The sequence below is a fragment of the Lactuca serriola genome, chromosome 1 (genome assembly GCF_051521515.1).
Source record: "Lactuca serriola cultivar US96UC23 chromosome 1, Lser_US96UC23_V15, whole genome shotgun sequence".
Classification (NCBI taxonomy): Eukaryota; Viridiplantae; Streptophyta; class Magnoliopsida; order Asterales; family Asteraceae; genus Lactuca; species Lactuca serriola.
In genome coordinates, this window is record NC_136408.1 from 57,324,537 (window position 1) to 57,341,735 (window position 17,199).

Sequence of the window (17,199 nt, forward strand, 5' to 3'; positions counted from 1 at the left end):
TATAATTCTTTTAATTCGGACATTCTGACATAATATGTTTATGAGTATATTTAAAAATAAAAATATTATTGAACCATAAATAATAAAAATATTCTTGAACCTATTTCTTGATCATGACTTTAAAAACTTCTTGTAGAATAACAAATTCTTGAACAATCAATTGAAGAATAAAAACAAAAAAATCATTATTTATTATAGAATACGGGTAACAATTGTTAAGAATTACATTTATTGTTAAAGAATAAAACTAAAAAAACTTTCAAAACGGGAAAGAAAACATCAAAATCTAACAACGACACTAATACATTCTATAAGAATAATGTTGCTTAGAACCACTTTCAATTTTGTGGTCCGTTCTTTATGCATCAATTTCTGTTAAAACAAAACCAAATTGTAGTTTATATTCCAATAATGCATTAGCAAATGAAAAATAAATAACTAAATTCCTTTGGAAAGATATGTGGACTTTTGAATTGCACCAAAACCAATAACCAAGAATTGTAGAACATGCATAAATTAGTGAGAAAATATTTATACTCCATTCCAACAGAATTAGAATTCATGATTTCATTTCAAAAGAATTGGAATTCATGATTCCATTCCAATAAAATTGGAATCTCACCAATATTATCCATTGAATCATCTACATAAACAAAATGATTTTTATCATATAAGAAGAAGTAAATTTGATATGAAAATAATGACAAACTACCTTCACTTTGTACTTTACCAAAAAATAGTGAAAAACCTCCTATGGCATGAGGCTGTTTGACGAGTTCAGGGGAATCTTTCCCAAAAAAAATATGGACCGCCATCAGAGGAGAAGATTGACGATCGGAGTGAGGATGAGGGCCGACTCCTTCGGATGGAAGAGAATCAGTCGGAGTTGCAGCATTCGACGGCAAGAGAAAAAACGGCCAATCAGCATCACCGATGGGAACACAAACTAGATTGGCCTCCATAGCCATAGGAAGAGAGTTCGAGACCTCGACAGAAAGCGGTGGTCCAATAGCATCGCTTTTTTCATAGAATTTCTATCTTAATTCTTCAAGACTTAACCCAGTTTCAATAAAGGAGGAATCGAAGAAGGTGAAACCTGATTCCTCATCAGCGTCGACGATCTTCAGAGCACCGTCAGAATGCAACAATGACATTTGAGGAGCCATTTCTTTGGATCGATATCCTCTGGTGTATCGGCAATAGATGGTGGTTTTAAAAAACCGACAATGGATGGAGAAAACCTAGGTAGGTGAAGTCAATGGTTACCATAATTGTAGGATATTATTTATGGAAAGTAATTGTCAAATTACCTATTTACCCTTATTTATTTATTTATTTTTATTTTAAATTTTTATTGGCCCACATTTATGCATACAATAACATAATAAATACTTTGAATACCTGAACCTAGCTCGCACGATACCTATTTAACAACCGAACTAACATAGAGTAAGAATCGAAAAAAATTAACACCATAGCTAATGTGTAACCATCTAAATAAATAAAATAAATGTTCAGTTATTAAAATAAATTAAGACCATAGCTGTTGTTGATTATTCGGGAACTAAAAACATATACTTTAGTTTAAACAATCAAAATAAATAAACACAAACTAAGAATTAAAAAAAAAAAAAAAAAAAAAAAAAAAAAAAGCAATAACATGTAAGAAAATAAATAATAATAATAAATGGTCATTCATCACTTCCGACTTCAAAACAGAACAATTATTCAAACATTAACTCAATTTCACAAATCACTATGTAAAAGTACGCACCCAATTTTTGAAGTGGAAAACCTTCCTTATCCACAAAAGACTTATTAGCTAGGCAATTACAATTTAAACATAGAAACAAGCGAGTGTGGTCTGGTGGTGTGTAACAGTGTAAGGAGGAAAAAAGGATTGGATGAAAGAAAATATAAGGTGATGTGTGTTCTTGATTGGATGAAGGTATATATAAAGTGATGTCTATTCTTGATTCTTGATGATTAGATCATGGAATTTGGTGACAGTTGTTGTGAAGGTTCCATTAGTGCCCCATCAATTTAGGTAGTGATGGCTGTTGCAATTAAAGCAAAGAAAAAGAGGCCAACAATTTGGTTAAGAAAAAGCATAATATAAATTTGTAGGGATTGAATTTAATTTTCCACAAAATATACCATTTTATGTATGTGATTCTATAAAAAAAAGTATTGTATACCATCCATATAATAATTTTAGGGTTATAAGTATGTTTAACAATATTACCCTTAAAACACAATTGAAGTGAATGCGTTATTGGCTAAATATCCGTTTTCTCATTGACCTAAATAAATGAATATTATATTATTATTTTATATACTATCACTTTTAAGTTTTATATTTGTAAAAGATCGTCCAAAGACTCGTTATTTTGAAAATTAGTTTTGAAATCCAGTTTTTTTTAATCAGTAAACCATTAATTGGTTAAGAAAAAAACCAAACCAAAAAAATCGGTTAACCTGTATTTCCTGTTTAGGTTTAGGTTTAAGAAATTAATAAACCATTACTCTCGCTTAACCATCCAAACCGAACATGGACATGGACCCTAGTGAAAAGATTCACATGAATATATTTGGTTAACCATCCATGAACATGGACCCTAATGAAAAGATTCACATGAATAAAGAAAGTGAGATGAATAGTAGCCCCAACATTATGGTGTTGGATAGTGGATACGTACATCAATAATTGTCAAACCACTGAGAAGTAATGATGACAGATTCCTAGAAATATCTTTCTAGCTTCTCACTAAAGTAATGATGACAGATTCCTAGAAATATCTTTCTAGCTTCTCACTAATTTGTTTCGTGGGAAAATGATTTAAAAGCCCAACAAAGTTTCCAAACCATTCAAAAAACCTCAATCATGTTTTGTCTGTTCAAAAAACCCAACGAACTTAACATTTTGTCTAAAAAGTCCAACAAAGTTCCAAACCGTTCAAAAAAATCCCAATTTTATTTTGTTTAAGTTCGTTGGGTTTTTTTAAACAGTCAAAACATGATTGGAGTTTTTTAAACGTTTTGGAAACTTCGTTGGCCTAACAAGTCATTTTTCCGATACGGTAATAAGCCACGTCATCTGTTTCTCTTATTTGACTTTCAGGAAAGTGTAACTTAGTTGGGCTTTTTACACAAAATGTTAAGTTTGTTAGGTTTTTTGAACAGACAAATATGATTGGGGTTTTTTAAACGGTTTGAAAACTTCGTTGGGCTTTTAAATCATTTTCCCTTTGTTTCGTCAGTATTCTCCTTGATCAGGTGGGACAAAAATCTTTTTGAATTCCTACCTATATATGCCAAGCATCAGTTAGCACTTGCATAGCTACATAAAGTTAAGCTCTTCATTTTCTCTGGTCTAGCAAGATGATATTGACACCTGCAGATGCCATGCCATGGGTGGGATTGTATATTGCCTTAGCATCACTGATTTGCACTCTAGCAATGGCAGCCGATCTCTTCCGAGGCTTTCGACAACGGAAGCTCTGGTTTCCATGCAGATTTTTCACCATCAACTCTACTTCCATTACACTGATAACAATATCAACGAAGATACCAGTGGATCTGAGCACCGACATATCTGACAGTCTTGTGCAGGTGGCAAAGTTAATCAGCGTTGCTTTCTTGGTCACCATGTTAGCCAACGTTCTCCCATCTCTAGGGCTTATGAATGACAAGGAACTTTTGCTGAACACCGTGGCCTTGTGTATCCTCATATACACCATTAATGTAAATATGTGGATCCAAATTATAAGTTTGAGAATCGGGACAGCAATCCTTTTATTGATTCTTTTAATTCCGTGGCCAATTTCAGTAGCCTTGACAGTTTCAGCATCCAGAAGAGTTTTACAACAACGTTACAAGGAGTTGCACAGTTTGGCTTCTAATCATCAAGAGATGAAGAACTTCTCCAACAAGCGACTCATTTGTTATGTTAAAAAGTATTGGATGATGGCAGAAACTGGTAACCCCCAATTTGGAATTGCTTGTTCACCGGTTTCTTCTGCTTTTGGGGTTTTATGCGCAAGCCTTGCATTAAGTTTACTTACTTTTTTTCTTTCTGATATATCAGATGAGCCACAGAATGATAAATCTGATTATAAGTGGTCAATCGATGTGATTATTATCTTACAGTTAATAGGAACAATAGTAGGTAGTATAGCCCCAATTTTCAGATGTTTGACTGCCACCAGTCATTTCAACCTTTCCATGAAATGGAGCATTCACCATCTAAACGTATTCAGAGTCGAGAAGCATTGGATACAATGGCTTCAGCTGTGGAAAAGCAGCTCTGTTCCTATGTATATCCCAGGCCGATATTCCAAAAAGGTTTTCCATAATATCCGAAATATGATTTTGAATTTATGTATAGCACTTCAGATAACGATTGTAGTTATATGTAAAACAATATGTCTCGTTCCCATATCTTTTCTGATCTTATTCTCTTATTGTTACCGCTTTGCCAAGTTTTCCTTGAACTGGTTCAAGGAAGAACTAAATGCATCTAATAGCAATGTGATATCCGATATGGAAGAATATACTGGTTACGTCTTGCAAATCGAACAGGATGCGAAGCTTTCAAAGAGAATATTACGAAATGCGCTCAACTCTATAACTCGACTTCTTCACGAGTCTGAAGGTAAAGAGCCGAGGAATCTTATGAAGCTTCTTGAGAAATCTACAGGATTCAATGGAGTAATAGAGTTCGACAGCGATCGAGTTCCACCTTTACATCCAGAAGAAATCCAGAACTGCTGGAGCCTAGTAACAGTAACATTAACAGCCATTGCGCTTTCTCTTCCTAACATTGCAAACAGCCACATCCAGGGATTGCTTGACTGCATGAGGGAAGGCCTCCAAATTGTAAGATATATTGAAGAAAGCCTCAATACAAATGGTGATTTGGTGAAGACAAGAAAATCAGCTAGACATGTGTGGATGGATGTTGAACTATATTGCAGGTGGCTACAATTTGATCTTCAAAAGAAGGCCCGTCATGGAAAAACGTCAGAGGAGATTCTTCAATGGCTTGGTGATGAAGCAGTAAAATTTGTTATACAGTTCAAGGCAAGGAAAAATGTAAGTCTGGATGACTCACTTTGTAAGTTCACTGCTGCGAGTTCAATGTACAGAATTAGTCAATCCATACTGCTTCACTGCAATGAGCAAGAAAATTGGCCAACAGATGAGGAACTGTTTGAGTTTATATCTACCATAATCGCAGATCTGCTATGTGCTTGCTTTACCAACTTGCCACGTGTCATAACCATGAACTGTCATGATGACGCGATAGAGAAAAGGGAAGATAACATCAGAACTGCAGCTCAGCTTCTTGGTAGATCCAAAAAAATCTTGAAAATTCTCAAAGCACGCCAACTTCCCAACTTAGACTTGGAATCGATGGGGTACATTGATAAGTGGCATGCAATACCAAAGACTGAGATATACAATGGTTGTTCTTCGACCAAGATTCATTCAGCTTCTTCAAGTTCTAATGAATCTTTGGTAGTAACTATTATTTGACTAGTATGTATATGTTCGAAATCTGCCAGGCCTTCATATGATTTAGCATATCTAGAATAAGCTCATCACTAATGTGGTACTTGTTACAAATTTAGTAAGTATTATTGGAATTTAAGGTTTCTCAGCCTCTCATCCTTTTCATATATTTCTTTCTTAAAACTAGAATTGCCGTTTATACCTAATGTGAATGATGGATTTGTGCATATTTTGGTTTAATAGATAGGCATTAATATTGAAGATATATGGTACATTTATTGTGAAGATAGTATCCGAAAATAGTGATAGGGCTCTTGCATATATTTGGATCGATACCTAATGGAATACACAGGGATTGATACACCTTAGCAATCACTTTTGTCCCGAGGGATTTGTTGCGGAAGGAGTGGTTGCATGCAGGAAGTTATCAGAAAAGTGAGAGTGAAAGGTGAAGGTGTGATCAAGGTTCTAAATGGTGTGAGGCGTGGCGTGGCGGCAAGGCCAAACCTCAAGCTTAACGAGCCATGGCGAGCCACGGCGTTTTTCAAGGCGTGATGTAAGGCGACGATTTTGTATTAATTTAAAATTATATTACCACATAAATATAAATTTATATTAAATATAACTACTTTTTAGAAGTGTTAAATCAATAACTAATAACAAAAAGTTAACAAAAACCACAATACTTATATCTCCGGTTTGAAAAGACATAACAAAGAGAAAAAAACTGTCTCAAACGAAAAAACACGCGCCATAACGCGCCATGGCGCGCCATATCACGCCTTGCCACGCGTTACGCCTAACAGCAACGTTATGAAGCTTTTCGTAACGGCGAAATCACGCCTCACGCCATGACGCGCCTTGGCGCGCGCCATGGCGTGCCTTTTAGAACACTGGGTGTGATGAAGGTTGACGGGTGGGTTTCAAATAGACCTGGCAAAATCTGACACGACACGACAACCCGACACGAAGTTAGCGGGTTAGGGTCAGAGATTTTGACCCGTTTATGTACACAGTTTGACACGACACGATACGATAATTAAACGGGTAGGGTTAGGGTCAAAACTTTCAACTCGAAGATGACACGTTTACTTATATATATATATATATATATATATATATATATATATATATATATATATATATATATATAAGTTTCATATTTTTATAAATATTTTAAATATTATACATTTGTAGTGGCCCAAACTCAAAAATTCAAAGTAAAATTCAAACTTTCAAAGTGACTTAATCTTACTCCTACTCATTACCTATCTCATTTGCTTCCCAACTCTAACTATTTTCAATTTGCTTTCTAAAGTTATAACTACCTCCGTCCCATATTTATTGTCTAATTTTGACTTTTGAAGTCTTTATTTTTCAAATTTGACCTTAAATGTTTTTGTTTTTGATATATAACACTTAATGCAAAATGTATGAATAGATTGTATTTTAAATATCTTTTCATTGTTATGAGTTTTATCGATTAATTTATTACACAAATAAAAATGCTTAAGGTCAAAGTTGAAAAATAAAAACTTTAAAAGTCAAAAATGGACAATAAATATGGGACGGAGAGAGTATACTTTTTTTTTGCTTTCCACCTCCCAACTCTAGCATTTCATTGTTCATTTTTTTCCCCTCCATAACTCTTACTTTTCAACATTTAAAATGTTTCAACCCGACATGACACAACATATTTATAAGGTTTAAACCATAACCCGAAACCCGACACGAAATCGACATGAAAATAAACGGGTTGACACGACATGACACGATAATTAAAGGGGTCGGGTTAGGGTCAAATACTCTCAACCCGTTTAATGTCTTGACACGACACGAACCCGACACGACACGACACGTTTACCAAGTCTAGTTTCAAGTGCAGGTGAAGGAGGGTAAGTGGGCACATAAAATACTACAACAAATTAAAATAAATGGTATTTTCATCATTTCCGAATATAAAATAATTAAAATACATTAAAACAAATGGTATTTTCGTCATTTCACAAATATCTAAAGAATTTGTTGACAGAGTTAGTCGGACAGGTGATCTTCTAAAATCCGAAGTTAACCGTTTGTGCATGGAAAACTTTCATAAGGGCGGTTTTAAGGAATAATTTTAAATCACAAGCACCAATCGTGAAATTTAGTCTGTAACAAAAACAAAAAACAAAATAGTAATAAAAAGACAAATTAAAGTTAATATGCTTATTCTGTAAATTTAACTGACTGGCTGTTAACCTTAATGACCCCGGACCAAATCCAAAATCGTTATGAAGCATCAAAACAAGGACCGAGACCCTCAAAAAATGTCAAATTATTTATTTGGGATAAACGTGAACAGAGGCATGATTATAAAATATTTTAGAAACACAAAATTCAAACTCGACATGCAATATTTTTCTATCTGAAATCCAATCTAATGACACTTTAAGTTTTACTCATAATAGAAAGTTAGAAATCGCTCTTTACCAAAATTCCCAATTATAACAACATTCCAGGTCACTAGTTGTTATAATCACAAAGACTCTCGGATACATAGTGTATTTCATGTCTCCTTAATTACTCCAACAAGCCCTAGTCAATCCAAAGTAAAATCCAAAGTAAGGGCCCTTTGAAGGAATGATTTTAAACCATGAGGACCAACCATGAAATTTAGTCTATAATAATAACAAAAGACAAAAGAATAATAAAAAGATAAATTGAGGGTAAAATGATCATTTTGTAAATCCAAAATCTAACTAGCTGTTAACCTTAATGACCGGGGACCAAATCCAAAATCGTTACGAAGCATCTAAATAAGGAGCAAAATTGCAACAAAATTACTTTTGGGTCCAAAACCGAAAAAAAATAGCTAAGCCCACGGACCAAAAATATAATTTACTCTAAAAGATAAACGGATAAACTTGAAAAAACAGCTAAAATCATGACCAAAAAAGTCTCTATCATAAAGTATAAAGATTGTTAGAAAAAGACTTGATAAAAGCAAGTTTCTGAAAAGGCTGTTATGGCTCCAGAATTTGTATTTGCTGCTGAATTTAATAAAATGTAGTCTTAACTCACATATGTATATAAAATTAATAATAATAGAAAATATATAGAGAATTATTAATTATATACGAATTTGCTGCCTTACAGACAACGTGGCTTGCCACGACTCCAAAAACTTGAGGCGAGACATTGTCGTCAAGTAATGTCTTGCATTATCTAGATTACACGATCTGTTATACCACCATTAACCACTATAGTAGTGGGTGTCACGTTATCACTACATTCTCGACCACTAACCATGAGATGTCTACCACTAAACATACCACTCTACCTAATTTTTTAATTAAATGAAAAATACATAAATTAAAAGTCATATAATTTTTTTAAATAATAATTTTCATTAATTTAAAATACCAAGTTACATTTATTAAAATAAAAATAAAATAAAAACAACATTAAAAATAAAAATTACATTAATTAAAAAAATAAAAATTACATTAATTAAAATAAAAAAAGAAAAATAACATTAAAAATAAAAAAACCTAAAATTACCAAGCTTAACCAAAAAAAACTATCATCTATTCCTACATCGGACTCGAACAAACTCCTTCATCGCGAGAAATAGCTCCAAATCTTCGTGTTCATGGTCATCCACTTTGGTTTCAAGATATTAATATCGGTTTTTGTTTGAATCACCGATTGTGTTTCTATCATTTTTTGTTCTACCTGACTCAACTCTCCGCCTTCGTTTTTTAAATGTGCACATAATGATCAAATTAATTTCTCTCCAAATTGATCCATAACACTAGACCCGAAGCCGTTGATACTGCTTTTTTGTGCTTTACTTCTTCCAGCAGGTCGACGAAGAGGTTGATCATCTTCAAGATTGAATGGATCATCGTTGATGTCAAAATGTGTTCGCCCATCCGATTGTTGAGGCGTTCCGTCGGGGTTTCTTGAACGCTTTGAACCGGAAGATTTTGAACTTCCTTGCGTTTGCTCTTTCCATTTTGGAGTATCTTTCAACTTTAGCCAAGGTTTCACATATGTAAAAGCCTTGCGTGTTGGCGTTATATTTTCAAATTGGTCAAAAGCCGCCTTGAAGACATCAAAATCGTTTTCCCCGCTTCTCGTATGTTTAGCAGGTGGTTGTAAATTCCCCCAAATTTGGTGCTTTTTATTCGATTATCGCGCCACTTCGAGCTAATTTGATCAGGATTTCAGCTTTTGCTTCCCGTTAGCTCGTAAAACGCCGTACAAACTTTCTCCCAAAAACAATCGAACGGTTGATTATAGCATTTGATTGGGTGTTGGGAAGCCGAAATCCATGCCTTCGCTAGCATTTCTTCTTCTTCCTCTTTTGTCCATCGGACTCTTTCTTGGGTGGTGTTGGGTCGAACTGTTTTTTTTTCTTTTTTCTTTTTAGGTTGAGGTGGCAGTGAAGGTTGAGTTTCCGAAACAAAATCCGGAGAATGAGGAGGTTATGATGTTGTTGATGGAATTGTTGGAAAGCTTGATATTGTTTGAAGGCCAGGAAAGTTTGATATTGTTGTTGGCAAAGTGTTTTTTGTTGGATATGAGAACCGGTTTGAAGCAAATTGACAAAACCACATTGAGGTGATTCCATGGTCGGGAATTGATAAGGGGTTGTGTCTAACGCAAAAGTGTTATTGGGTTTGCGATTTCTATGGTTTGGAGGGGTGTTTTGGTTGGGATCCATGGTTTTGGTTGTGAAAATGTTGTGTGTGTTTTGTGTATAGAGTAAGAAAAGAATGGTGTATAAAAATAAGGTTTAGAATTGAGTATTTATAGGTGAAAATGGTATATAAAATTTTTATTTAAAAAAAAAAAACAATTTTTTAAAAAATTTGGCCATTCAACGGCTAGTCAAATGGTCAAGGAAGTACTTGAGCCCTATTGGCGTTTGGTTTCATCGTCTGGAGAACGGTTCACCACGACCACGACCGGCCGGGAGAGTGTGCACGGTCGTGATCGTGGTCCAGCTCAACCACGAGAAGGCTCATGCCAATGCCAAGTACACCGGTTGGCCTTAGCAAAAGAGGAAACGATACGCTCGTACTCTACATTTTCATGAATCAATACAATAACAATTGAACATATTGAAAATGATAAACAATTCACAATTCTATCAGATTTCATTAAGAACTGAAACTCTAATTCCCTCGGTTTCTGATAAACAAAATCTTAAAATATTACAATTACTATGAAATCCGAGTTTGCTTACGGAAGAGCTACGCCAATCGAATTCCGGTCATGCCAAATGCCTGGTCAAACCCTAACCCCTGAAAATCTCATTATAAATCGATTCCAAAGAAAAAATCAATGATGATGACTGTCCATAGCGATTTTAAAGAAAAATCGATGATGATGGTTGAAGATGGCTATAAAGGAAGCAGGGATAAAGAACGAGTAAGAAGCAGCCGGCATTTTCTTAACCCCTCTTCCCTGTTTTCTTCAAACTCATAAGAGACAAGTAGTACTGTAATTTATAACTATAGTCCGAAGGTACTATAGTTTTTTCACAGTGTTAACAAAGAGATACCAAACAGTGAAATAGGGACCATCTATAATCAAATCCCAATACTAAGGACAAAGAGTGATAAATCTGTGCAAACCACAGGGGCCAAAAATGTATTTTACTCTAAAGTCTATATCATTTATAGCATTGCTTATTAGATAAAAATAAATATATTGTAAAACTGGCTGATTCAAAGGGTGCGCAATGTAGCAAGGTTTCATTTAGTTGGAACATTGTTTTTTTTTTTTTTTTTTTTTTATGAACGGCCAATTAGTTGTTAGATGTTAAATTCACCAAATTAGTAAATTCGTCTAAGCCTGGATTTGAACCCAAGACCTGTGGCTAAGAGGCGTCCACCTCTAGCAGACTAGTCCCACATTGGCAGTTGGATCATTGTCTTAACCAGAGATTTCATCCATTCGAAATTAATGCGTTTACTTTGGGTCAAAGCTTTAGGAACATTAGGCGTTTACTTTGAGTCAAGCCCTATATACATTATGCTATTGCTGGATACATGAATAATTAAACTGTCAAGCCATTGCGAAGTCTTTGAGACTTTGACCACATATTCCTGGAAATATATTTCTAGCTTCTCACTAGTTTGTTTCATCGATATTCTCCTTGATTAAATGAAATAAAAGTTTTTCTTGAACTCCTATATATGGATATATATCAAGCATCAGTTAGCTCTTATATTGCTAGATCAAGTTAACTCTTCATTTTTTATAGTCTAACAAGATGACATTGGAATCTCGTGCAGAACATGCCATGCCATGGGAGGGAATGTATATTTGCATAGCATCTTTGGTTTGCACTCTAGCAATGGCAGCCGATGTCATCCAAGGCTTTCGACAATGGAAGCTCTGGTTTCCATGCAGATTTTTTACCATCAATTATGTTTCCATTACACTGAGCTCCGACATGTCTGTTGACAATCATGATATTGTAGCAAAGTTTTTCAGCACCATTTTCTTGTTCACCATATAGTCACTCTAACATTAACAGCCATTGCTCTTGCGCTTCCGAATATTGCAACTGCCATGTCAAGGGGTTACTTTCCGGTATGAAAAAAGGTCTCCAATTTGTAAGACAAATCGAAGAAAGCCTCAATGCAAATGAAGAGTTGGTAAAGGCAAGAGAAGCAGCTAGACATGTGTGGACAGACGTTGAAATATAGTGCAAGTGGCTACAAATTGATCTTCAAAAGAAAGCTCATAAAGGAAAAACATCAAAGGAGATTCTTCAATGGTTGGGTGATGAAGCAGCAAAAATTGTGTGATACAGTTCAAGACAAGGAAAAATGTAAGTTTGTATCACTCACATTGTGAGTTCATTTCTGCAATTTCTATGTACAGGATCAGCCAAACCATACTGCTCCACTGCAATGAGCAAGAAAGTTGGCCAACAGATGATGAAATTTTTGAGTCTATAACAACTATTATCGCAGATCTGCTATGTGCTTGCTTTACCAACATACCATGTGCCATAACTATGAAGTGTCATGATAATGCAATAGAGAAAAGGGAAGACAGCATCCGAATTGCAGCTCAGCTTCTTGGTAGATCCAAAAAGATCCTGAAATTGCTTAAAAAACGCCAACTTCCCAACTTAGACATGGAGTCAATGGGGTACATTGATAAGTGGCATGCATTACCAAAGAGTAAAATACACAATGCTTCAGCTAGGATTCAACCAGCTTCTTCAAGTTGTAATGAATCTTTCGTAATAACTATTGTTTGACTAGTATGTGTATGTTCGAAATATACCAAGAATTAACTCATCACTAGCTAGTGTGGTACTTGTTACCAATATTATTAATGGAATTTCAGGTTTCTCAACCTCTCATCCTTTTCTTATATTTCTTTCTTAAAACAAGAATTGCCGTTTATACTTAATGTGAATGATGAATTTCTTTAAACATAGTTAAAAGTTGTAACAGCTAAATTTAAGTTACTACATTTTTTGTGGACAACAAAGACACTCATTGCTGTCTCAAAAACCATATGAAAATTAATTTTTATGTCATTTGTGAAGCTAAACAGGAACAATAAATAAAAAAAATCCAAACTACTGTTTAACATACCAATAATAAGATCCAAAGAACTTAGATTAACACTCAAAGATCAAGTGTACACAAACTAAGCATTCTTTCACGAACAAGTCATCATATTTTCTTAGGTAAATTACATGTTTTCGTAAGAAACTTCAAAGCCGAATCATCATTTCGATAACACAAAACACGCAAAATATCACCCTTGAATTCAAACAATTTCACAAATATAAAGAATTACAAAATGGTATTTTCGTCATTTCACAAATTTCTAACAGCATTTGTCAATAGAGTTAGTCGGGCAGGTGGTGTTCTAAAATCCAAAGTTAAGGACCATTCGTGTATGGAAAAATTTCATAAGGGCCGATTGAAGGAATAATTTAAAACTACAAGGACTAACCGTAAAATTTACTGGATAATAATAACAAAAGAGAAAATAATAATAAAAGGACAAATTAAGGGTAAAGCGGACATTTTGTAAATTTAATTAACTAGTTGTTAACCTAAACGACCCAGGACCAAATATAAAATTGTTATGTAGCATCAACACAAGGACCAAAATTGCAACCCAATTTCTTTTGGGACCAAAACGGGAAAAAACGACCAAAAATGTAATTTACTCTTAAAAAATAAACAGAGATAACTTTATAATAAAGAGTACACTCTATATCATTATAGCATTATGAGATAACAATATATATACTATATTTTAAAACTCGCTGTATCAATTAAAGGATGCGGTGATGCAAAATATGGAGCAAGGTTTTGTTATACGTCTTATTAACGTCCATCAATTTCTTGGATTATTTTCTTAACAAGAGATTTCATCCTTGGATACATATCCTGGAATCTGGATACAGACAAAAGTACACTGTCAAGCCATAGAGAACGAACGAAAATCACACAAACATGATAAAATGGAAATAGAATTCCTAACCACAAGTTCCTGGAAATAAATAACTAACAATATCTTTCTAGCTTCTCACTACTATGTTTGATCCATATTCTCCTTGATCAAATAAAAATCTTTCTTAAACTCCTATGTATATATATGAAGCATCAATTAGCTCTTGTATTTACTAGATCAAGTTAACACTTCATTTTCGCTGGTCTAGCAAGATGACATGGACATCTCCAGAAGAAGCCATGCCTTGGGTGGGATTGTATATTTGTGCAGCATCTCTGGTTTGCACTCTAGCAATGGCAGCCGATGTCTACCGAGGCTTTCGACAACGGAAGCTCTGGTTTCCATGCAGATTTTTCACTATCAATTCTGCTTCCGTTACACTGATAGCAATATCAACAAAGCTACCAGTGGATCTGAGCGCCGACATGTCTGATGACTTTCAGGAGATTCTAGCAAAGAGTGTCAGCATCATTTTCTTGTTCACCATGTTAGCCAACTTTCTCCCATCTTTAGGGCTTATGAATGACAAGGAACTTCTGCTGAATACGGTGGCTTTGTGTATCCTCTTATACACCATTAATGTAAATATGTGGATCCAATTTTTTAGTGCTTCGGTGACTGTGGCAGCATTGTTCATTTTATTGGTTCTTTTGATTCCATGGCCAATTTCAGTAGCCTTGACAGTTTCAGCATCTAGAAGAGTTTTACAACAACGGTACAAGGAATTGCACAGTTTGGCTTCTAATCATGAACAGATAAACTTCTCCTACAAGGAAATCAAACATAAGGTTAAAAAGTATTGGATGATGGCAGAGAGTGGTAACCCCCAATTTGCAATTGCTTGTTCACCAGTGTCTTCTACTTTTGGGGTTCTATGCTCACTCTTTTCTTACATTCCATTCATTATTTTGCTTTTTTTTAGATCAGATATTCAGAATGATGTATCGGATTATAAGTGGTCGATCAAATTAATTGTTTACTTGCAACTAACTGGGACATTAGTTGGTAGTATAGCACCTATTGTCAGATGTTTGACTGCCACCAGTCACTTCAACCTCTCCATGAAATGGAGCATGCACCATCTAAATGTGTTCCATGTTGAGAAGCATTGGATTCAAAGGCTTCAGCATTGGAAACACAGCCATGTCCCTTCATATATTCCAGGCCGCCATAGCAAGAAAGTTTTCCGCAACATCAGAAATATAATTTTGAACTTTTGTATAGTGCTTCAGATAATGGTCGTGGTTATATGTAAGACAATATGTCTCATTCCCATATCTTTTCTGATCTTATTCTCTTATTGTTACCACTTCGCCAAGTCTTCCTTGAAGTGGTTCAAGGAAGAACCAAGTCCATCTAATAGCAATGTGATATCTGATATGGAAGAATATACCGATTACGTCCTGCAAATCGAACAGGATGCGAAGCTTTCAAAGAGATTATTACGAAATGCACTCAACTCTATAACTCGACTTCTTCAAGAGTCTGAAAAGAAAGAGCCAAGGAATCTTATGAAGCTTTTCGAGAAATCTACTGGATTCAATGGAGTAGTAGAATTCGACAATGACCAAGTTCCACCTTTACATCCAGAAGAAATACAGAATTGCTGGAGCCTAGTAGCAGTGACATTAACTGCCATTGCACTTGCTCTTCCCAACATTGCAAATGGCCAAATCAAGGGTTTGCTTGACAGCATGAGGGAAGGGCTCCAATTTGTAAGACATATCGAAGAAAGCCTCAATACAAATGGTGAGTTGGTAAAGGCAAGAAAAGCAGCTAGACATGTGTGGACGGATGTTGAAGTATACTGCAAGTGGCTACAAATTGATCTTCAAAAGAAGGCTCGTAAAGGAGAAACATCACAGAAAATTCTTGAATGTTTGGGTGATGAAGCAGTAAGTATTGTGATACAGTTCAAGGCAAGGAAAAATGTAACTCTGGATCACTCACTCTGTAAGTTCCTTGCTGCAAGTTCTATGTACAGGATCAGCCAAACCATATTGCTTCTCTGCAATGAGCAAAAGAAATGGCCAACAGATGAAGAGCTTTTTGAGTTGATATCAACCATAATCGCAGATCTGCTATGTGCTTGCTTTACCAACATGCCACGTGTCATAACCATGAAGTGTCATGATGATGCAATAGAGAAAAGGGAAGATAACATCAGAACTGCAGCTCAGCTTCTTGGTAGATCCAAAAAGATCCTGAAAATGCTTAAAAAGCGCCAACTTCCCAACTTAGACATGGAGTCAATGGGGTACATTGATAAATGGCATGCATTATCTAAGAGTCAGATACCCAACGGTTCAGCAAGGATTCAACCAGCTTCTTCAAGTTCTAATGAATCTTTCGTAGTAACTGTTATTTGACTAGTATGTATATGTTCGAAATCTACCAATCATTCTTATGGTTTAGCATATCTAGAATAAGCTCATCACTAGTGTGGTACTTGTTAGAAGAGTGATTATTATTAATCTCTAATGAATATGGAGTGTTCAGTGTATTGATACTTATAATGAAGACAATAGTACATGATAAGGTTAATTTGAATACAACAATAATATTCCTATCAACTAGCAGCAGGTAGACTCAATCTTGTTTATTCAATCTTATCGTTAATACCCCACGTCAAGCTAGCAGGTGGTGGACCAACACATAGCTTGGATTTAAAATGCTCAATGTGTTTGGAACGTTATAGGAAACATGATTCTGACTAAGAAAAATTGCACTCTTCTTGTCAGAATATAGACATGGCATAGGAGATATTGGAATGAGAAGCACTCGTAAGAGACGAGTCATCCAAATGATTTCAAAAGTCGTGTTCGCCATAGCCCAATATTCTAATTCACAACTAGAACGAGACATAGTAGGTTACTTCTTGGCAATCCATGAAACAATATTACCACTAAGAAAGATAGAATAACCATAGGTTGAGCGTCGTGTCTCGATACAACGTGCCTGGTCAACATCCGAGTAGGCAACAAGAGGAATAGTTGAAGATCTTTGGTAATGAAGACCAAAGGATAAGGTTCCTTTCACATATCGATGAATACGCTTGACTACCTGGAAATGAGTTGTTGTAGATGCATGCAATAACCGACTAATTTGATCTACTGCGTAGGATAGATCAGGACGAGTGATGGTGAGGTATTTCAAAGCACCAACCAAAGAACGATGGAGAGTTTGGTGATGAAACAG

The 17,199-nt window shown here is 35.1% G+C and overlaps 2 protein-coding genes across 2 annotated transcripts; both read left to right on the plus strand.

Annotated features, from left to right (window-relative positions):
* Window positions 1-3,612: 3,612 nt before the first annotated feature.
* LOC145089160 (uncharacterized) lies at window positions 3,613-5,681 on the plus strand. Its single transcript, XM_079027641.1, has 2 exons — window positions 3,613-3,744; window positions 3,830-5,681. The coding sequence occupies exon 2, from the start codon at window positions 3,913-3,915 to the stop codon at window positions 5,536-5,538; it is 1,626 nt and encodes a 541-aa protein (XP_078883767.1). The 5' UTR covers window positions 3,613-3,744; window positions 3,830-3,912; the 3' UTR covers window positions 5,539-5,681.
* An 8,532-nt stretch (window positions 5,682-14,213) lies between these two features.
* Window positions 14,214-16,370, plus strand: LOC145055462 (uncharacterized). The gene has a single exon (XM_079003801.1). It carries the CDS (start codon window positions 14,214-14,216, stop codon window positions 16,368-16,370), a length of 2,157 nt encoding a protein of 718 aa, XP_078859927.1.
* Window positions 16,371-17,199: the final 829 nt, after the last annotated feature.